This window comes from Cimex lectularius, unplaced genomic scaffold (genome assembly GCF_000648675.2).
Source record: "Cimex lectularius strain Harlan isolate CLEC.00 unplaced genomic scaffold, Clec_2.1 scaffold85, whole genome shotgun sequence".
Taxonomy (NCBI): Eukaryota; Metazoa; Arthropoda; class Insecta; order Hemiptera; family Cimicidae; genus Cimex; species Cimex lectularius.
The window spans coordinates 428466-445585 of NW_019392718.1; the positions used below are offsets into that span (position 1 = coordinate 428466).

Genomic DNA, 17120 nt, shown 5'->3' on the forward strand with positions numbered 1-17120 from the left:
ACACTAACTTCCCATCTCAACCCCACCTTTTGAGTTTTCATTTTTTTATCTCAACCAAAACCTTAATTAATTTATTCAGCACTGAATAGAACGCAGCTCATAAACTCTATGCAGTAGTTTTTCTAAACTATCTCGTTTCTTGCCCGCCTGTTATCGGTGTTTTTCATCAAACCGTTATACCAGGCCAATAATGATAATCGGCTACTTGGAAATGATCAATATTCAATTTACTGTCAATAGTTACAATTTTTGTCAACTGGGAGAGTTGTTACATATTACAATTTTAGTTTTTCTAGCCCATCTGTTCTTCTGTTATTATGGGTTAATTTTATGAAGTATATAGAATCAAATCAAAACCATTGTGAATTACCAATGATCAATATTTAAATATGCTTTAGTAATGTATTGATAAATAATCAAAAATATCCAATTGAAGACCCCCAAATCATGGAACATGGGACCTAAAAGTGCTCTCTGCATGGAGTCTAAACCTTTTATTAGTATGTGTGGCTTGCTTAAATAATTTTTGTAAAGTAATTTTTTTTTTTTTTTTTGATAAATGAAACTAACTGATACAAAATTTAAGAAAAAAGAATATTGATCATTTTTCAATTTTGAAGGATTTTTAAAATCGTTTGGCTTAAAATAACTTTTTTTTGTACAATTTAATTCGATTGAATTTATTTTATAGGACTGTCCTACAACAAAATCCAGGCGCTGACGGTGCAACAACCAGCGGTCACTACAGGATCAACCCTCTCCTTGCAAAGTACGAAGATGAATACCCGCTCAGAAAAACTGGTAGGTTTTCAAAGTCTAAATTTTGTACCTAGCTTGGTTTGTAGTTTTTCAATTAATCAGCTCTCAAACCAAACGAAATATTTATGAAAAGAAAAATTATAAAAAATTAAAGAAATGAAAGCACGAGCCGTGAGCTTAACATTTGCACAATTAAACTAACAAAGCCAAATCTTAAACATATTCAAGCGTATTTTTAATGTAAATTTTTGTTTGTTTTCTTTTTAAAAAACAAAACATTAACAGTATATTTTTGTTTTACTTTGTTGTTTTCTTTTTTTTTCTTATTTAGCGTACTAACATATTTTCTTTCCTCTTTTCCCCCAACCTTCTATTTTTTGTCACCTCCAAACAAATTACATCGGTGTACAGCCTCGGAGCCGAACCTGCTCAAAGTGAGGTTGAAGCAGAGAGTGATCGAGAGGAGAGCTAGTCCGATTGCAAGAAGAAAAGACAGACACTTGAAGAGGAAATCGACATTAGCAAGTATGTTGCATGGTATTAAAACTAATCAAATTATTTAGCACTAACAGCAAATTGGTTTCTCCTAAATAATAACATCTTACATTTCATACCATGTTTTTATTTTATTAGAATACCTTGAAAAGGACATTTTGATTATACAATTTGAATCTATCTGAATTGGGTAGAATTTTTTTGGTGGTTTTTGTTTATGGAATTATCTTTTTTGTATAATCATGTATTAATAAAGTAACAATGCTCTGAATTGTCTTTACCCTGGATTGTTTTTGTGCAGAACAACAGTTCTTACGTAACATCGCTTTTTATTTTTCTCTATTTTTGATGAGATTTTGTTTCATTTTTCTTTCTGATGAGTGGTTTTTCAAATCATTTGCATTGCAGTAATAAATTTTTTTCATACATTGTCTATTAATGGGGATCCTTAGTTGAATCATTGCACCTCTTCTTTAAAAAAATCAATAAACCTTAGGAAAAAAATTAAATTCTGAGACAATTTTAACGATGTGTAAATTTTATTAGGGTTTAAAAATTGTCCTTAATTTAAAATATAAATATATTTTTATATTTATTCCAGTGGAATCAGGCAGTAGTAATCCTGACTCAGGACCTAATTCGCCTCCTGTTCATGCGAATTCTCAACTTTCACCGCCTGCAGGTCATACAACGCCGATTAAAGAAGTAATTTTAATTATATTTAATATATTCAAATAAATACAAAATTGCTCATTTGATGATGGATTTTTCAAGGAAGGAGAACCTTACGCGCAGACTTCTGTCAGGTCTGATCAGAGCGGGAGTCTGAGCGACATTTCCGCCCTCTATAGCAGTCCTTCTATGCCCAACATTTCACTCGGAAGGCCACCAAATTCATCAAATGTGAGTTGTAATTTTAATTTAAAAACTCTTTTTATTTTTTATTTTTTTATTTATTTATGTATTTATTTTTATTTTATTATAAGAGTTTGTTTTTGTAGGAGGGAAGTAAACTTGCTCCTGTGTCTGAAGCAGAAGTGAGAGCTTCATTGGCTGTTAGGCTTGGAGTACCGCTGACTGGGCAGATGCTTCCAGGGACTCTTCCATTTTACCCAACATTGCCTGGTACTTAAAAGCAAAATTATAAACTAACATTTTGATTACAATTTTTTTTTTTTTTTTTTAAGTCATAGACGGGGAATATTCCAACCCAAATTCACCAAGCTTCATACAGAAACAGATGCAGACATTAGAACAGGCCAGGCCTCAAATACCAACAAATTACCCTGCGCCGCCAATCACCGACACTCAGGTAATTATTAACTTCGATCTTTCTTTGGGGCGAGGTGTTGAAAAAAAAAACGGTCTGTTGAAGGTGGCACATGCGAGGTTAAACAAGTCGTGGCACAGGCCTCTGGGAAGGACGCAGTCAGCTCCTCTTCCACTCGGCCATCCTCTGCTCAATACAACAGCACCTATGAATGCTATTGTCCATTATGAAGATTCAAGGGATTACCAGCAACAGCCACAGCAAACAATTTCCAGTAATCTTCTCAAGCAAGTAAGAAATTGAACCTTCCAGCCAAAAGATGTCTCGTTTTAAATCATTTTGACTGTGTCACTTAATCTCGTGTGTGGCTGCCCTAGGCGGAATCCAGTTTTTTTACCCTTTTCCATATTCTTTCTAACAAAAATATAACACAATTTAAATAATCTAATTGCTTCAATTAATAAAGAATCTTAGTTTAAAGGTAACTTGCTTTTTTGTATTTATATATAGTAAAATTATTTTTGCTCAACTTTAAACTATTTGGAATACACGTTTGAAATGTTTATTTGCAGCAAATTCGTCAAACGGTGCTAACAAGGGTCGGTAGTCGAGTGCAGATGGTTAATTCACAGTTGGAGCATACGCCCGAAGCCGATGATAATCCTCCAGAAGTAATTATCAATTTTCGTCTTCTTTAATAATATAAATCTGTGATTTGATCCTTACTATCATCTTAGTCTATCTATCCTCTCAAAGTTGGCCTTTCGCCATCTTCAGTGTGTCTGTGTAATTCTGTGAAGTCAAGTCTCTTTCACCAGAGCCCATGATAGTTCACTGTATGTATAAATGAAAGACGGCAGAAAAGTGCCATCTCAGCAATGGTCAAGGATGAGTAATGGTTAAATTTCAGATTCTTTGTGGAGACAACAAATGGAAATCATAAAATTAATATTTTATTTAAAAAATGTAATATACTCGTATTTGTAGGTCATAGATCTGACAGAAAAGAGTAGTCGGAACCATCACAATGATGAAGAGAGTGAAATTTCAAGGCAGCAGAGGGAGCGAGAGAGTTTCCTCCAGCAGCAGAGAGATCTTATGATGAGGCACACTCTACAGGTCAACCAGGGCAATTGTATGTAAATGTTTATTTTTAAGTTATTTAATATTGTTAATTTTTTTTTTTTTAATTGTTTTAGGCAGTTCAGTTGCGAATTCAAGAGTGGTTAATATAGGAAGGCCGTTGGCAAGAGCTTTATCAAGTCCTTTGGTTGCTTTAAGCCCTGAACCTCAAGTCGGAAGCAACCATACTTCACCAAAGCTTACAGGGTAATTTTATAAATAAATTTTTTATTTTAAAGAACTGGTTCAAATTGGTTTTCATGATTTTACAGAAGCCCGCAGAGAATTACAACAGGACTCGCTTTTGACACCGGCATGCTGAAACACGCTTGTATGTGCGGTGAGAACGGTTGGCACCCTGAACACGGCGGCCGGCTGCAGAGCGTTTGGGCAAGATTGGGCGAGACGGGTCTCACAGGACGCTGTCACAAGATCCGTTCTAGGAAGGCCACCCTTGAAGAAATTCAAACATGCCATAGCGAACCTCACACGCTTCTTTTTGGTGAGTGGTTTATTTCAAAACAAATTAATTACTTTTCTTTCTTTTTTTTTTTTTTTTTCATTTTACAGGTACAAATCCAATGAATAGACAGAAGCTCGATATGAACAAACTTTCCCAACTGCCGATAAAGAGTTTTGTAAGGCTTCCTTGTGGCGGCGTCGGTGTTGACTCGGACACAACTTGGAATGAAATCCACACGGCACCTGCTGCTAGGATTGCAGTTGGTTCTGTCATCGATCTAGCTATAAAAAGTACTTATTTACTTTTTTATTTTATTTTATTTTTTTTTAATATTAACACATTACTTTTCCAGCTGCAACTGGAGATATCAAGAACGGATTTGCTGTTGTACGGCCACCCGGCCACCATGCTGAAGAATCGCAAGCGATGGGTTTTTGCTTTTTCAACTCAATAGCTATTGCATCAAGGCTGCTTCAACAAAAACTTGAACTTAGGCGAATCTTAATAGTCGACTGGGTAAATCAATAAATCAACTTTTGTATTTTGTGTTATAATTATATACGTACTGGCAATAAACAATACTTTATTTTGATAGGATGTTCATCATGGAAATGGCACTCAGCAGATGTTCTACGATGACAGAAGGATCCTATTTATATCCTTACATCGTCACGACGATGGAAATTTCTTTCCAGGAACAGGAGGCCCGACAGAAGTACGATTCAACTCATAGTCATGTTAAAGCATTGTTTAATATTTATGTTTAATTTTTTTAGTGTGGTGTTGGCCCAGGCTTTGGATATAACGTCAACATAGCTTGGTCAGGAGGACTAAATCCTCCGATGGGCGATGCAGAATATTTAGCAGCGTTCCGCACTGTCGTCATGCCGATAGCAAAGGTTAGGATTTAATATTATTTTAAGGTAGTTTTTTAGAGGAAAATGATTTGATTTGATTGGCTGTAGCAGCTGGGGTTGTTCAGTAAATACACAGACTTTTAATTGTGATGACATTTTGGTTCTATTTTAATTTTATTTCTTATATTTTTTATTTATACATTTCCTCTATACCGAAAAATAACACCTGATTACAACTAACCGATGAAAACTACGATTGATTTTATTTTCTAATTTTCAGGAATTTTGCCCAGAAATTATAATGGTATCGGCTGGTTTTGATGCAGCTACGGGTCATCCGGCACCTCTCGGAGGATACAAGCTATCCCCAGCTTGTTTCGGTTTTATGACCCAACAACTCATGCAACTTGCAGATGGAAAGGTAAAAATTTTTTTTGGTTTTTTTTAAATATTCGACTAAGCTATAAAAGCGTAATTTTCAGCTTGTTTTATCGCTCGAGGGGGGCTATGACCTTCCAGCTATTTGTGATTCCGCCGAAGAATGCGTAAGGGCTTTGCTCGGAGATGACCCGACACCGATCAGCGACGAGGAACTTAGAAGGCCGCCGAACCAACACGCAATAGATACACTTCAGAAAACCATCGCTATCCAACTCGGCCATTGGCCATGTTTGAAAGAACAAGCACACACTGTATCGTTGTCAGCGGTTGCCGCTCAATTGAATGATGGAGAGGAACCGGAAACCGTAACAGCCAATATGGCATCCCTATCCATGCAGCAACAAGTCAACTCTCATATCAAGTAAGAACATCAATTTTTTTTTTAAGAGAAGTTATTGATTTTTTTTTCCTTTTAGCAGTCATGAGTGCTCAAGGGAAAATTCAGTAGAGCCAATGGAGGAGGATGAAGTTAAGTGAAGAGAGACGGACGTCGTTCGTCTTGTGTCTTCTTTGTCTGTGTCTTAGCACACATAACATTCAATTTTAGTGGTATCCGTCCGTGGTTTGTCGATGATTAAGAATAATTACAAAAGAAAACATTTTTAAAAAATAAACTTAACCTAGCGGATCCACTGTGTAAGCCCTTTTGTCCAACCGAACGGCTTGGAAACCCGGTAGGACATGAAAAAGTCTTAAATCTCTTCGGATACTTGGTAAATACGTTTTCAGTTGCAATATGGTTCAATAAAATACCAAAGAGTAGATCCATATTTCTTTTTGTTTGTTATATAAATACTTATTAGGTTTTTAACATTTGGGAAATTTTAGTTTTTTATTTTACACCGGTTGAATTTAATTATTATTGTTGTTATAAAAAAATATATATTTACAAAAACAAAAAAAGATGCTTGTTAGAGGTGTCAAAGCTTTAGAGTTCAGATGTTTTGTTTGTTTTTTAATTCAGATTGTTAAGGACCAAATTGAGCTTAATACAGTTGTCTTTATATAAATATTGCATTTAACAAATAATATAATGAATATTTGGGATAGAAAAAAAAAATTACCTCCCTTTTGTCAGTGCTTTATTTTATATTCTATTTATTCTTTTGAAAGTACTTTTTTTTTAATGTTTGGTTTAATTGAGAAAAATGCATTAAAAAGACAATAGTGGTAAGCGTTGTCTAATTAAATCTATTTGTTAGGTCTTAATATTTAAAAAGAAGAAAAATAAATTGTTAAACTGACTCCACATTTTATATTTTTTCTTTTTTTTCAATTTGGAAATAGTTGTTTCAAAATTGCATATAACACAAGCACGTATTTTGGCATTTAATGCTTCTTCTTTTTTGTTTCCTTTTTTTTTATTGTTGGAAGGAAAGAAAAAAAAATTGGAAATTTATTGTGATGTGTAAGCGAAGAAAATACGGAATTTTAAAAATTCCAAAAATCCTCAACATTCCAGTCGTGTTATTTATTATTTTGTAAATGTTCAAAAAAATCTTAAATGGACTTTTTTTTATCCTAGCTGATAAATTTTCAATTTTTTGCGAACAGTTAGCTTTTAAAATTGGCTTTTTGGAAGTGGGCTTTTTTAAATTTTCAATCGCTTCAAAAATTCCCACAATAAGAAAATGGCTTAATGTAATTGAATGGCTCATGGGGCGGGGGGGATTGTATACAGACAGGATGATAATGTATTTAAAAAAAATTAAATTAAGCTGAAGACACATTTTAGTATTTATTAATTACCAATAATTATTGTTATATAGAGAAAATGTTTAGATACTATACCCTAGATACTTTTTATATTTTAGATTATATTTTAATTGGGCAAAATATTAATGAAAAAATATAATTTTTTTAATTAAAAATAAAGTCTATATATAATATATATATATATATAAATTAGTGTAAATAAATTTGTTAATAGCAATATAGTTATATTTTTTGTGAAGAGAAACTGACAAAAAACAAAAAAAATTGTGTAGTAATTTAGTTCGAAAAGGGAAATTTAGTTTTCGTTCGATAGTAGGGTTGAGCTTAAAAAGTATTCTGTCTTTTATTATGCAACTTTTATTACTCGAGGGGAAACAAAAGGGTACTGTTTCTCTCGACTGCTCAAGCCACTGGATGGCTATGAGGTTTTTTCCTCTGTAACTTTATTTTGTGATAACGGCAGGCCCGTTGTGTTATTATTTCTTAATTTCTTTTTCCTCAATTAAAAATCATATAAGTGTTTTTTTTAATATTGTATTATCATTAAAGTTTTTTCTGTAAAACGATTTTTTCCTTTGGGACTTCTGTCTGCGTTTCTACAACAAAGCCCGGATTTCTGAGAATACGTAGTGGAGTATCTCCTTTTCACTTTATTTATGTTTGAGAACTTTTTTTAAATTAATACATTAAACATAAATTAATAAAACATGTAAAAAATCTATATTGAAAGGACTCCTAAGGGACGAAATCCCTTGGTATAATTTCTTCTTTTTCCTTTGCTTCTAAGGACAATTGAATTTTTTTATCTTTAACAGTTTCTGTTTTTTTCAACAGACTCTTTCAAGGTAGCTTGTGTGTCTTTCCCCATTTAATAAGTGCAAAGTACAAACTGCTTTTTAAAATGCACCAAGACATAATATTTAAAAAAAAGCTTGTTTTGTAGATTCATAGTCTAGCTTATCTAATAAAAATCTATATTAAAAAAATGATTTAAAGTTGAAAAAAAGTTGTTAGTTAAAAAATTATTTAAAGTAAAGCACACGTTAATTGTTGTGATTTTTATACTGCAAACATTTCTGCTTTGATGCTAAAATAATAATATTTTATAATCTAGTTACAAAAAAGTTAGGTTAAGATGATTTTGATCTCTTTGTATAAATAGAATTTGAAAATGAAAAACATTGCTTTTTTCCCCTCACCCTATTCAGTTTTTGAAGGTGTTACAAGAAACGGAAAAAATATTGGACAGGCAGAAATCCTAATGGAAATTGGTCAAATTAATTCTATCGAGATAAGATATTTTTGGTGGGAAAAAATTATCATAAAAGATGATATATTTTTAAAGATAATTTATATTTTCAAAGTAATCCATTTAATTCAACAAATATATANTATATATATTGCGAACTGTTTTCTAGAAAATATATTTACGCAAGAATGTCATTTTTTGGAGCACTGCACAAAGATTGGATTTTTTCAAACAAAAACATGATCATGAGCCACAATCTAGTCATTAAAATTAAGCTCATCTAAGATAGCATTCTTTGTTGTTTTTTTTTGTTTTTTTTTAATTAAAAATTAATCTGTAAATTTGTTAATTTTTTTTTTATTATTTTTTTCATACTGAAATGTATATGTAACACGATTCCAAATCTTCCCTTCAAATATTTTCTATACACCATTGATAATTATATTCCTCTTATGGAAAAAGAAGAAGAAAATTTAAAAAATAAATGTTTGTACTATTATTAACCATTAATTATAATACAAATAAGCTATTTATGTTAACTCGAATATAACATTATGTACAAACTTTGATGTTTAAAAAATATATAATTATTTCTTTATTGATGTTTCTATGTGACAAAATAATTGAGTAATAAGGGATAAGAATCTTTGTTTTTATAAAAATGTTAATTTATGGCAGGAATAAACTGTTATTTGTAAATTATATGAAATGTCTTTCTTTTTATGTGTTTTGTTAATATGTTCAAAGTTATATAAATGGATTATTATTGTCAAAGTACAAGTCAAATGTAATGATGTATGAAAATTATCATGTTTTACACATGGTGTATACAAAATATCAATATTTAATAAAAATTTTAATTAAATCCTGTTGTTCTACTTTCAGACCCTAGAAATTTCTTTCATTCACAGGATGTTTCAACAAATTGATGTGATATTAATTCACATTTGATCAAAAATTAAGATGGGATCCTACACATGGACAGGTAAACGGTAGAAAAGTGACTTCAGCTGGGAGGGCAGTGGATGTGCTCAAACTTATTTTATTGTTGCACGGCTTATTCTTCAGCCTGAGAAATGTACTTCAGAAGGCCCGATACAGTCTACCTCCAGTTGCCAATGGATTGCAACAAGCCCTTTGGCCAACCTGTGGTGCGAGCTTGGGAGTGCTTCCACCCAAACTTCATAGCAAACAGCTTTGTGGCCAAACCCGGACTTCAACTGCGGGATAGGGTGCGATCCTTGCCAGTAAAGGCAAATTCACAAATGACCTGAATGCGACCACTGGAAATATGCTTTGGTGAAGAGAGATCATCCTTACATAATAGGCCATGCAGTAGTCAATGGACACTTACTTCAGCTGTATCTGATGTGCCTAGTGGTACCAAGCCCATGGATGCCAAAGCCACTTTGGCCAATTCAATTCCTACAATACATTCATGTCCCGAAAACCACCACTAGGCAATTTAAGAATTGTCAGATTGGTTTGTAGCTAAAAGTGCCTTTGGCCTGACCGTCCAAAAATATGTAAATACTTTTATATTTTTCTTTATCAAGTTCTGTGTACTGAGTTGGATTGCATGGACCCTCAGCTTGAAATTTAGTTGGAACTAGTTTAGGGGGTTTTGCTATGGCTCAATTCAACTCCTTTAGCCCTCCGCCTTTTATCCACCAGTATATCATATTAGGGCTCCTTCCTGAAATTTGAGGTTATGCTTACACCTACTCCCTGTTTTGTGTGTACTTAGTTGGATTGCATGGACCCTCAGCTTGAAATTTAGTTGGAACTAGTCTAGGGGGTTTTGCTATGGCTTAATTCAACTCCTTTACCCCTCCATGCTCCTCCACCAGTATACTATATTAGTGATCCTGCCTGAAATTTGAGGTTATGCTTACACCTACTCCCTGTTTTGTGTGAACTGATTCTGGTGGAAGTATGAGAGTGTTTCCATTGCATGTATTAATATTATCCCTTCTTTTTTTTTTTCATTTGGGAAAAATATTTTGCATATTTTCAACTCATTTTAGGTCACTTAAGAAAAATATGATCAAAAGCACTACCAAGAACATTATGTTAACACAGATATACAATGCCATCCATCTTTAGAACAACTCATTACCCCTAATGGCAATGGAAACGCCAATATTGTGGTTATAAAAAAATCCAAACAAAAAATTTGAAGACCCATTAAACGACAGACCTATCACTCCTATCAAAAATCCTTAAAAAGTTATTGTTCCCCAGGCTACTTGGTAAATTGTCGCATCTCCTCCCAAACACACAGTTTGGCTTCTGACAACACTCATGCCACAACAAATTCATCACATCACTGATGAAATATTAAACACATGGGAAAAAACAAGTGTGCTTGGGTGTATTCATAGACACTGAAAAGGCCTTGACAAAGTTATACAAGAAGGAATTCTTTTTAAAGTGAGACCACATCTAACAGACTTCATGTACAGACTACTGAGATTATATCTATACGAACGAACATTCACTGTCAAATGTGGTCAAAACTTGTCAGCGTCCGTACCTATAGGTGTACCTCAAGGAAGCGTACTGGGTTCATTTCTACATTTTATATATACTCATGATTTCCTGTCATCGACTTCATCCATACTGGCACAGCTGGTGAATGATGTTGCAATATTAAAAAGAGTCTCTTCATTCCAAATGGCACAAGAAGATCTCCAATTACTTCTAAACAAGATGGCAGTGTGGTGTAAACAAAGTTAAAATAAATGCATCCAAATTAGTAGTCATACCATTCACCATTTGTCGTAAACACTTCAATGAGATACTACATTTAACGGAAATGCCAATTCCTAGCAACACTTCTGTGCACTACGTAGGCATCCACCTGGACTCAAAATTGACATGGGCTGAACATATAATATATCTGGTCTCATCATATAAGCCACTGTGGTATGTGTGCAACAGTACCCTGAATCAAGATCGAGACATCCCAATGATAGAGCAGATTTCCAGAAAAGCCTAAAGAGAACTTAATACAAGGATGACCGACCACATCAATCCAATAATTGCTCAAATCGCGGCACGACCCCTGCCTCCTTTCAATCGCCGACGATTCAAGAGAAAGCTGTCTCAAGATTTCCTGCTTGTCAATACGTAGAGTCACACATAGCAATATTTATTAATAAATGATAATCTTATATTTTCTGAAAATTATTATGCAGGTGACAAAGTCAATAATTATAATTCTGATGAAGGGTAGTAATTGGACTGCACTTTTACACATTAGCACAATTACATTACAATTAGCATATGCTACTAGATTTTGTGTTATAAAAACTGTAGTGATTTGTACTGATCAATAAAGTGTTCTTCCTAAAGAAAAAAATTAGGTGATTAATGTTTTAAAAAATTTTTTTTTATTGATAAATAAAATGTGCACTTTTTATGGTTCATTTACTTTACATAATTGTTTCTTCTTAACTTTTTTTCAACCTTTGTGTATAGACTTTATTTTTGATACTAATTTAAACTTTATTATTATCAAATTAATTGTTTTATAACACAAAAAAATTGTTAATTTATTTAAATTTAGGAGGGAAATGTTGCCCAACCTGTTTTCCCGCCTGCTAATTCTGTTAAGTAACCTTCTCGGTTCAATACTTCAATTACAAGAAGGTTGTGGGTGAAGATTTTGAAATAACAACCGCATTTAATTTAATTTTTAAAGTATTTCCCCCTTTTTATTTAATTTTAAACTATTAAACAATAATTATGGCTACTAACGTTACATCGGAAGTCAGGATACCCGTCAACGGAAGAATTCTGGCAGAATACGTCGGAAAAAAAGTCACCATATTCGGCACCATCCTACAGGTGTGATTTTCGATTTTCAATATATTAACATAATTAAACATTATTTAATTAAACGTTAATTAGATGGAATTACGACCTTGTCAAGGATTGAAATATTGGTTTTACTCGTCATTATGACAGGCGGGAACAACTCTGTCGTAACAATTTTATCTGAATACGTTGTATGTTCATTTATGCAAGCAGTTTTAAAAGTTTGATGTTACGTCATTAATAATTACTTGTATGGTAGCGATCAACGATTTAGTTCACTTAGCGTTTTCGCCAACAACTCCCTCAAAAAGCTATTGTATTCCTCACATATTTCTACAATTGTATATTTCGCACTACCCATTTTCCCTTAATTTGGAAATATTCGAACATCACCCACTTCCCGAAACCTGGTAAAGCCTCATCCCATCATGTCCAAAGTATTTTGAAAAAAATTCTTAAAATCTGCTGTCAATATTGAACTCTTCTGACCTTCTCCCAGATCATTAGTTTTGCTTGTGCCTCATCATTCCACAGTCAAGCAAGTGTTTCGCGTTGTAGACTGTATATCCTCTTCCCTTGAGCGCAAAGAATATTGTATGGAAGCTTTTTTTGATATTACACAAGCATTTGACCGTGTGTGGCACAAGGGTGTCCTCTGCTCTTATCTAAAAGCGATTCTTTCAAGTCTGACAAGGATCATATTACTCTGAATAATGCTCTGTGGCCACAGGAGTATCGCAGGGCAGTGTCCTCAGACCAATTGACTATACTGCAGGTGTTCCCACTAAACCTACCATCTTTCTTGCATCTTTTGCTAATACAGTTGTATTATCCACTAACCTTAATCCTGCAGTTGTGTTGGAATATCTGCAGAGACAACATCACATATTTAGCAGATTGGTGTAGACTATGGAAAATGAAGATAAATGAAAGCAAGTGCATCCATGTCACATTTACACTCCGAAGCAAATCTTCTCTCACAATATACTACCACGTTCCTATCCCCAAATCCAACTGCTTACTCTACCTTGGGTTCCACCTATACTCATGCCTAACATGGAATCAGCAAATACAATTGAAACAACAAAGCCTATACAGATGCTACAGTCTACTTTATAAACTTTTAAGACGATAATCCAAGCTTTTGACGTAAAACAAACTTGCAATTTACAAAACCCTATTGCAATCAATTTGGACTTCCAATTCCTCTGCTTTACCCGATAACAAACTGAGTGCCAATATCGACCAACTTCTCACAACACATGCCCTCGATTGCACAGTGCAATACTGGCCATAGTGATAGTGTTTTGCCAGGGATTTTACAGCATTAAGTACAATTTGTAATTTGTATAATTCAAGTATGGGACACAAATAAATATTTTCAAAGTATAAATAAATAAAATAAAATTTAGTACCTTTTTGATACATTTCAGACTAACAAATCCGGCTTGTCGTTTAACATTGAAACGACCGATAAGAGACAGTTAACCGTATCGCTCAGGAAGCCGTTAGTCGAGCCCGTGAGTGGGGTTGTGGAAGTGCATGGGATCGTTAAGGCAAAAGACCACATTGTATGTGACTATTATATTGCTTTTCCTGGCGACATATCTGAATCTTTTGGTAAGAAGGTCAAAACATCAACAGGAACATTTTTTTAAAATTATCGTTTTTATTTTTAGATAATGAGTTGGTAAACCAAACTGTTTCGATTATACACAGCACTTCTAATGCCTGGAAGGATGCCGCTAAAGCTGAATCTGTTTATTAAATTTTTTATGTATGTATTTGTTAATTTGTCATGTCTGATTAAAATGTTAGCCTTTTATACCTGATCAATATAAATTTATTCATATTTTTTCACTTTTTTTTTTTTAATATTTATTTATAGTGTACTTATATACTACTTTCAATCGGGTAGCTAATAACAACGAGTGTATAAAATAAATAAATAAAAAGAGAAGAAACTACCAACTGGCAGCACTCCTATGATTCTTACGTGTTCTGTATTTAATGAAGGTTAGTTTCACTATCACTGGACGGAAGATCATGCTGCCTTCGACTTTTTAATAGGTGTGGAAATTTATAGGGAATTTGTCAGGCTGATTTAAAAAAAAAAATTTATTTGAGGATTTATGGTGGTTGGGAGGTTTGTATATAATTGGCGATAATGGGAGTGGATTACATCTGGGACAAAAGGAATATTTAGGTCTGTATGTAGTTTGAAAGTTTGTTTTTCTGAAGGCTAGTGGGTTTGTAGCTGCTTTTGATGAGCATGTCTTTATGTTGATGAGTTGGCTTATTCCTTGTACATGGTATGGTGAAAAAGGATACTAGGAAGTGGGGTTTTCACTCCCCAGGCACTGCAGCCTTCTGGCTTATTGTACCTTCCTAGTTCCTTAGTAGACTCAATCTTTCTACTTAGAAGTATCAGGTCATTGACTGTCGCTGCTGCAATTTGATTCCCTAAGTTTTTTCCGTACGTTAGGTTAAATCTCCATTGAGCTGTTGCTTCGCATTCGAAGATGATATGAGTGGCTGTTTCCTCCTCCTCATTACATAATTTGCAAATGGGATCATCGTTGTATATACCCATGTTGTGTAGATGTTTTCCCAGATGCCAGTGAGTTTGGCCCTCTCCAATTGCAGTAGTGCTTTTGCCAGTCTTAGTGAGGGTTATTTCATCATAAGTTTACTATATCTGGCACCGCTAGAGTTTATCCACTTCTCCTTTTGTTTTGTTTGGATCCATTCTGCGATGGAGGATTCTATATTTGTTTTTGTGATCCCAAGAATAGATTCGGGGCCTATGTATGGTCTTGCAGATCCTCCTCTGGCCAGACTGTCTGCTTTCTCGTTTCCCAAAATTCCCCTGTGCCCTGGCTCTCAAGATATCATCAGGTTGATGTGTTTCCCCAGGTTTTGGAGATTTTGGATGCATTCACTAACTAATTTTGATGTGATTCTTTTACATGCTTTAATGACTGCTTGGCTATCTGATCTTATGAGGATTTTTTCGTCAGTGTAGCCTCTTTTAAGATTTTCCAGGGCACAAGCATTGATGGCATGTATTTCTGCTTGAAAGACCGAAGTGTACTTCCCTAATGAGTTTGATTGCTCATGTTTTACCATATCATTGTATCTGATGCTCTCCTGTGTTCTTCCTCTCCTTTATAGTCCGTTGAGAATTTATAGGAAGTTGTGAAGATTGTTTCCGGGTTCATATAGTCTTCATTTCTACTAATGGGTGTCTGATTTTGTTCATTATAGTAGTATGCCCGAATTGTTTAGTTCCTTTCCAATGTAATTGTTTCTGGAGCCTAAGTGAGCTTTTCCTAGCCTCTCTTTGTATGAATATTTCCAATGGAGGTTGGTTTGGCAAAGTTTCTAATGCATTTGTAAGGGTTGTTCTCATTGCCCCTGTGATACATAGGTTTGCTAGCCTTTATATACTGCCTAATGTTTGGGTAGCTATTTTTTGAGCTTTGTTCCACCAGATTAGTGATCCATAGGTTTATTCCTTGTACAAGTTCATTATATTTTTACCAATTTATGTAATAATATTAACCCTCAACAGAACAGGTACGTCGTGAGTTGCAGCAGAATATTTCAATTCTATTTTTGCACAACTATTCGTTTTGGTGAATTAGTAGTATTTCGAGACCATCAGTACTTCTTGTTCCCCATGTTTCTGCTTCATGTACTTACATTCAAGTCCGTAATTTTAAAAACTTAGTGACTCTATGAGACACAACTGTGGCTCTTGACTTCAATGTATAAGTGTACAAAATGCTCCTATTGTCTATAAGGCACCCATTGATTTTTCATTTAGATATGTTTCAGAATTGGTTTGTAGCTATTCGAAGATATAAGGCAAGAATCTGATAGATCGGCTCATATTTTCACTGCTCCATCAAAAGCTGCCAAATTTTTTTGGGGGGAAAATTAGAGATTTCCCTATTTAGAGAATTAGAGAAGGTTGATTTACAACTCATCTTGTTATTGTAAATAAATAATTATGTAATTTGCCACTATTAAATGGTTTTATGGCTTGTTATTGCACAATAAGCTCTACCCTTCAAGCAAGTTCCGGTGTATTTACAACTTGCCCTTTGAACAGCTTGTGCTGCAAGCTAGCTAGGGGTGCTGCCTCCAGAACTCTGGAGAGAGAGCAGCTTATTCGTGACTATGTAGTAGGGTTGGGGTATCCACTTTCAAGCACGATCAAATTCTATCTTCAGACCTGGGAATATGTTTTGGTGAAGCTGTAAGATGGGATGATACTGGAAATGGTACTCAAGCTGAGTAACCGGCCGATTCAGTCTTGAGTCCTTCTGGCTGTATGGGATGATCTCACAAAGTTATCAACTTCGTATTAAGTTCTTGAAACTTTGAACAAGGTTCACCAGTTTTCATCGCATATTTGGTCTTTGTCACTGACGATGACCGTGTATAGAGATGGTGCATTCACCTCACGTTCATGGCAGAATTGTCTGCAATTGGGCACACACTTGGGCTAATTTAAGATAATAGGGGTTCTGTCTACCTTATCTGCACCATCTCCCTGAGCACAATTACTGTGGATTGTGCCATTCTCTCGTTAGGGAGATTCCATGAATTGGAGTATCCTGTCAAAAAAAGTTGTCTGGGTCTTTGGACACATGTCTAGAGAGTATCAAACGTAGGATGTCCCAACCTACAGACCTAACCACTGCAATCAGGCTCTCTGATGCTAAAAGTGCAATAAAAACCCAATTAAAAGAAAGTGGTAGTGTATGATCGGGGAGAAGCTATCCCTTATCAAGAGCACTGTAGATAGGTGATCCCAAAGGTCCCTCTTTGAAGAAGGGTCATCATCACCCAATAGACCAAGTAAGTGACAAACGGACCCTTACTATGGGCTAAAGCCCATGTATGTGTCTGGCATGT

The 17120-nt window shown here is 34.5% G+C and overlaps 2 protein-coding genes across 20 annotated transcripts in view; both read left to right on the forward strand.

The window, feature by feature from the left end:
• The window catches only part of LOC106667903 (histone deacetylase 4), a 237662-nt gene extending 231179 nt beyond the window's left edge, over positions 1-6483 (forward strand). For 15 of the 18 annotated variants that reach the window (XM_014396183.2, XM_014396229.2, XM_014396201.2 and 12 more), the window contains 18 exons: positions 692-801; positions 1171-1284; positions 1856-1959; positions 2029-2157; positions 2256-2379; positions 2442-2566; positions 2630-2815; positions 3097-3195; positions 3512-3659; positions 3724-3853; positions 3919-4148; positions 4217-4399; positions 4462-4625; positions 4705-4824; positions 4886-5008; positions 5247-5387; positions 5449-5768; positions 5824-6483. In XM_014396183.2, coding sequence (XP_014251669.1) covers positions 692-801; positions 1171-1284; positions 1856-1959; positions 2029-2157; positions 2256-2379; positions 2442-2566; positions 2630-2815; positions 3097-3195; positions 3512-3659; positions 3724-3853; positions 3919-4148; positions 4217-4399; positions 4462-4625; positions 4705-4824; positions 4886-5008; positions 5247-5387; positions 5449-5768; positions 5824-5884 — 2611 coding nt within the window. In that variant the 3' untranslated portion in view covers positions 5885-6483. The remainder of the gene's footprint in view (positions 1-691; positions 802-1170; positions 1285-1855; positions 1960-2028; positions 2158-2255; positions 2380-2441; positions 2567-2629; positions 2816-3096; positions 3196-3511; positions 3660-3723; positions 3854-3918; positions 4149-4216; positions 4400-4461; positions 4626-4704; positions 4825-4885; positions 5009-5246; positions 5388-5448; positions 5769-5823) is intronic. The other 3 variants (XM_014396175.2, XM_024226582.1, XM_024226581.1) reach the window with 3 other exon arrangements.
• A 5505-nt stretch (positions 6484-11988) lies between these two features.
• LOC106666821 lies at positions 11989-14052 on the forward strand. 2 transcript variants are annotated; one of them, XM_024226604.1, is made up of 3 exons: positions 11989-12224; positions 13607-13814; positions 13874-14052. In XM_024226604.1, the coding sequence occupies exons 1-3, from the start codon at positions 12123-12125 to the stop codon at positions 13960-13962; spliced, it is 399 nt and encodes a 132-aa protein (XP_024082372.1). In that variant the 5' UTR covers positions 11989-12122; the 3' UTR covers positions 13963-14052. The 2 variants fall into 2 exon arrangements, with proteins under 2 accessions (XP_024082372.1, XP_014249779.1); XM_014394293.2 differs by having other exon boundaries at positions 11993-12224; positions 13628-13814.
• The last annotated feature ends 3068 nt before the right edge of the window (positions 14053-17120 follow it).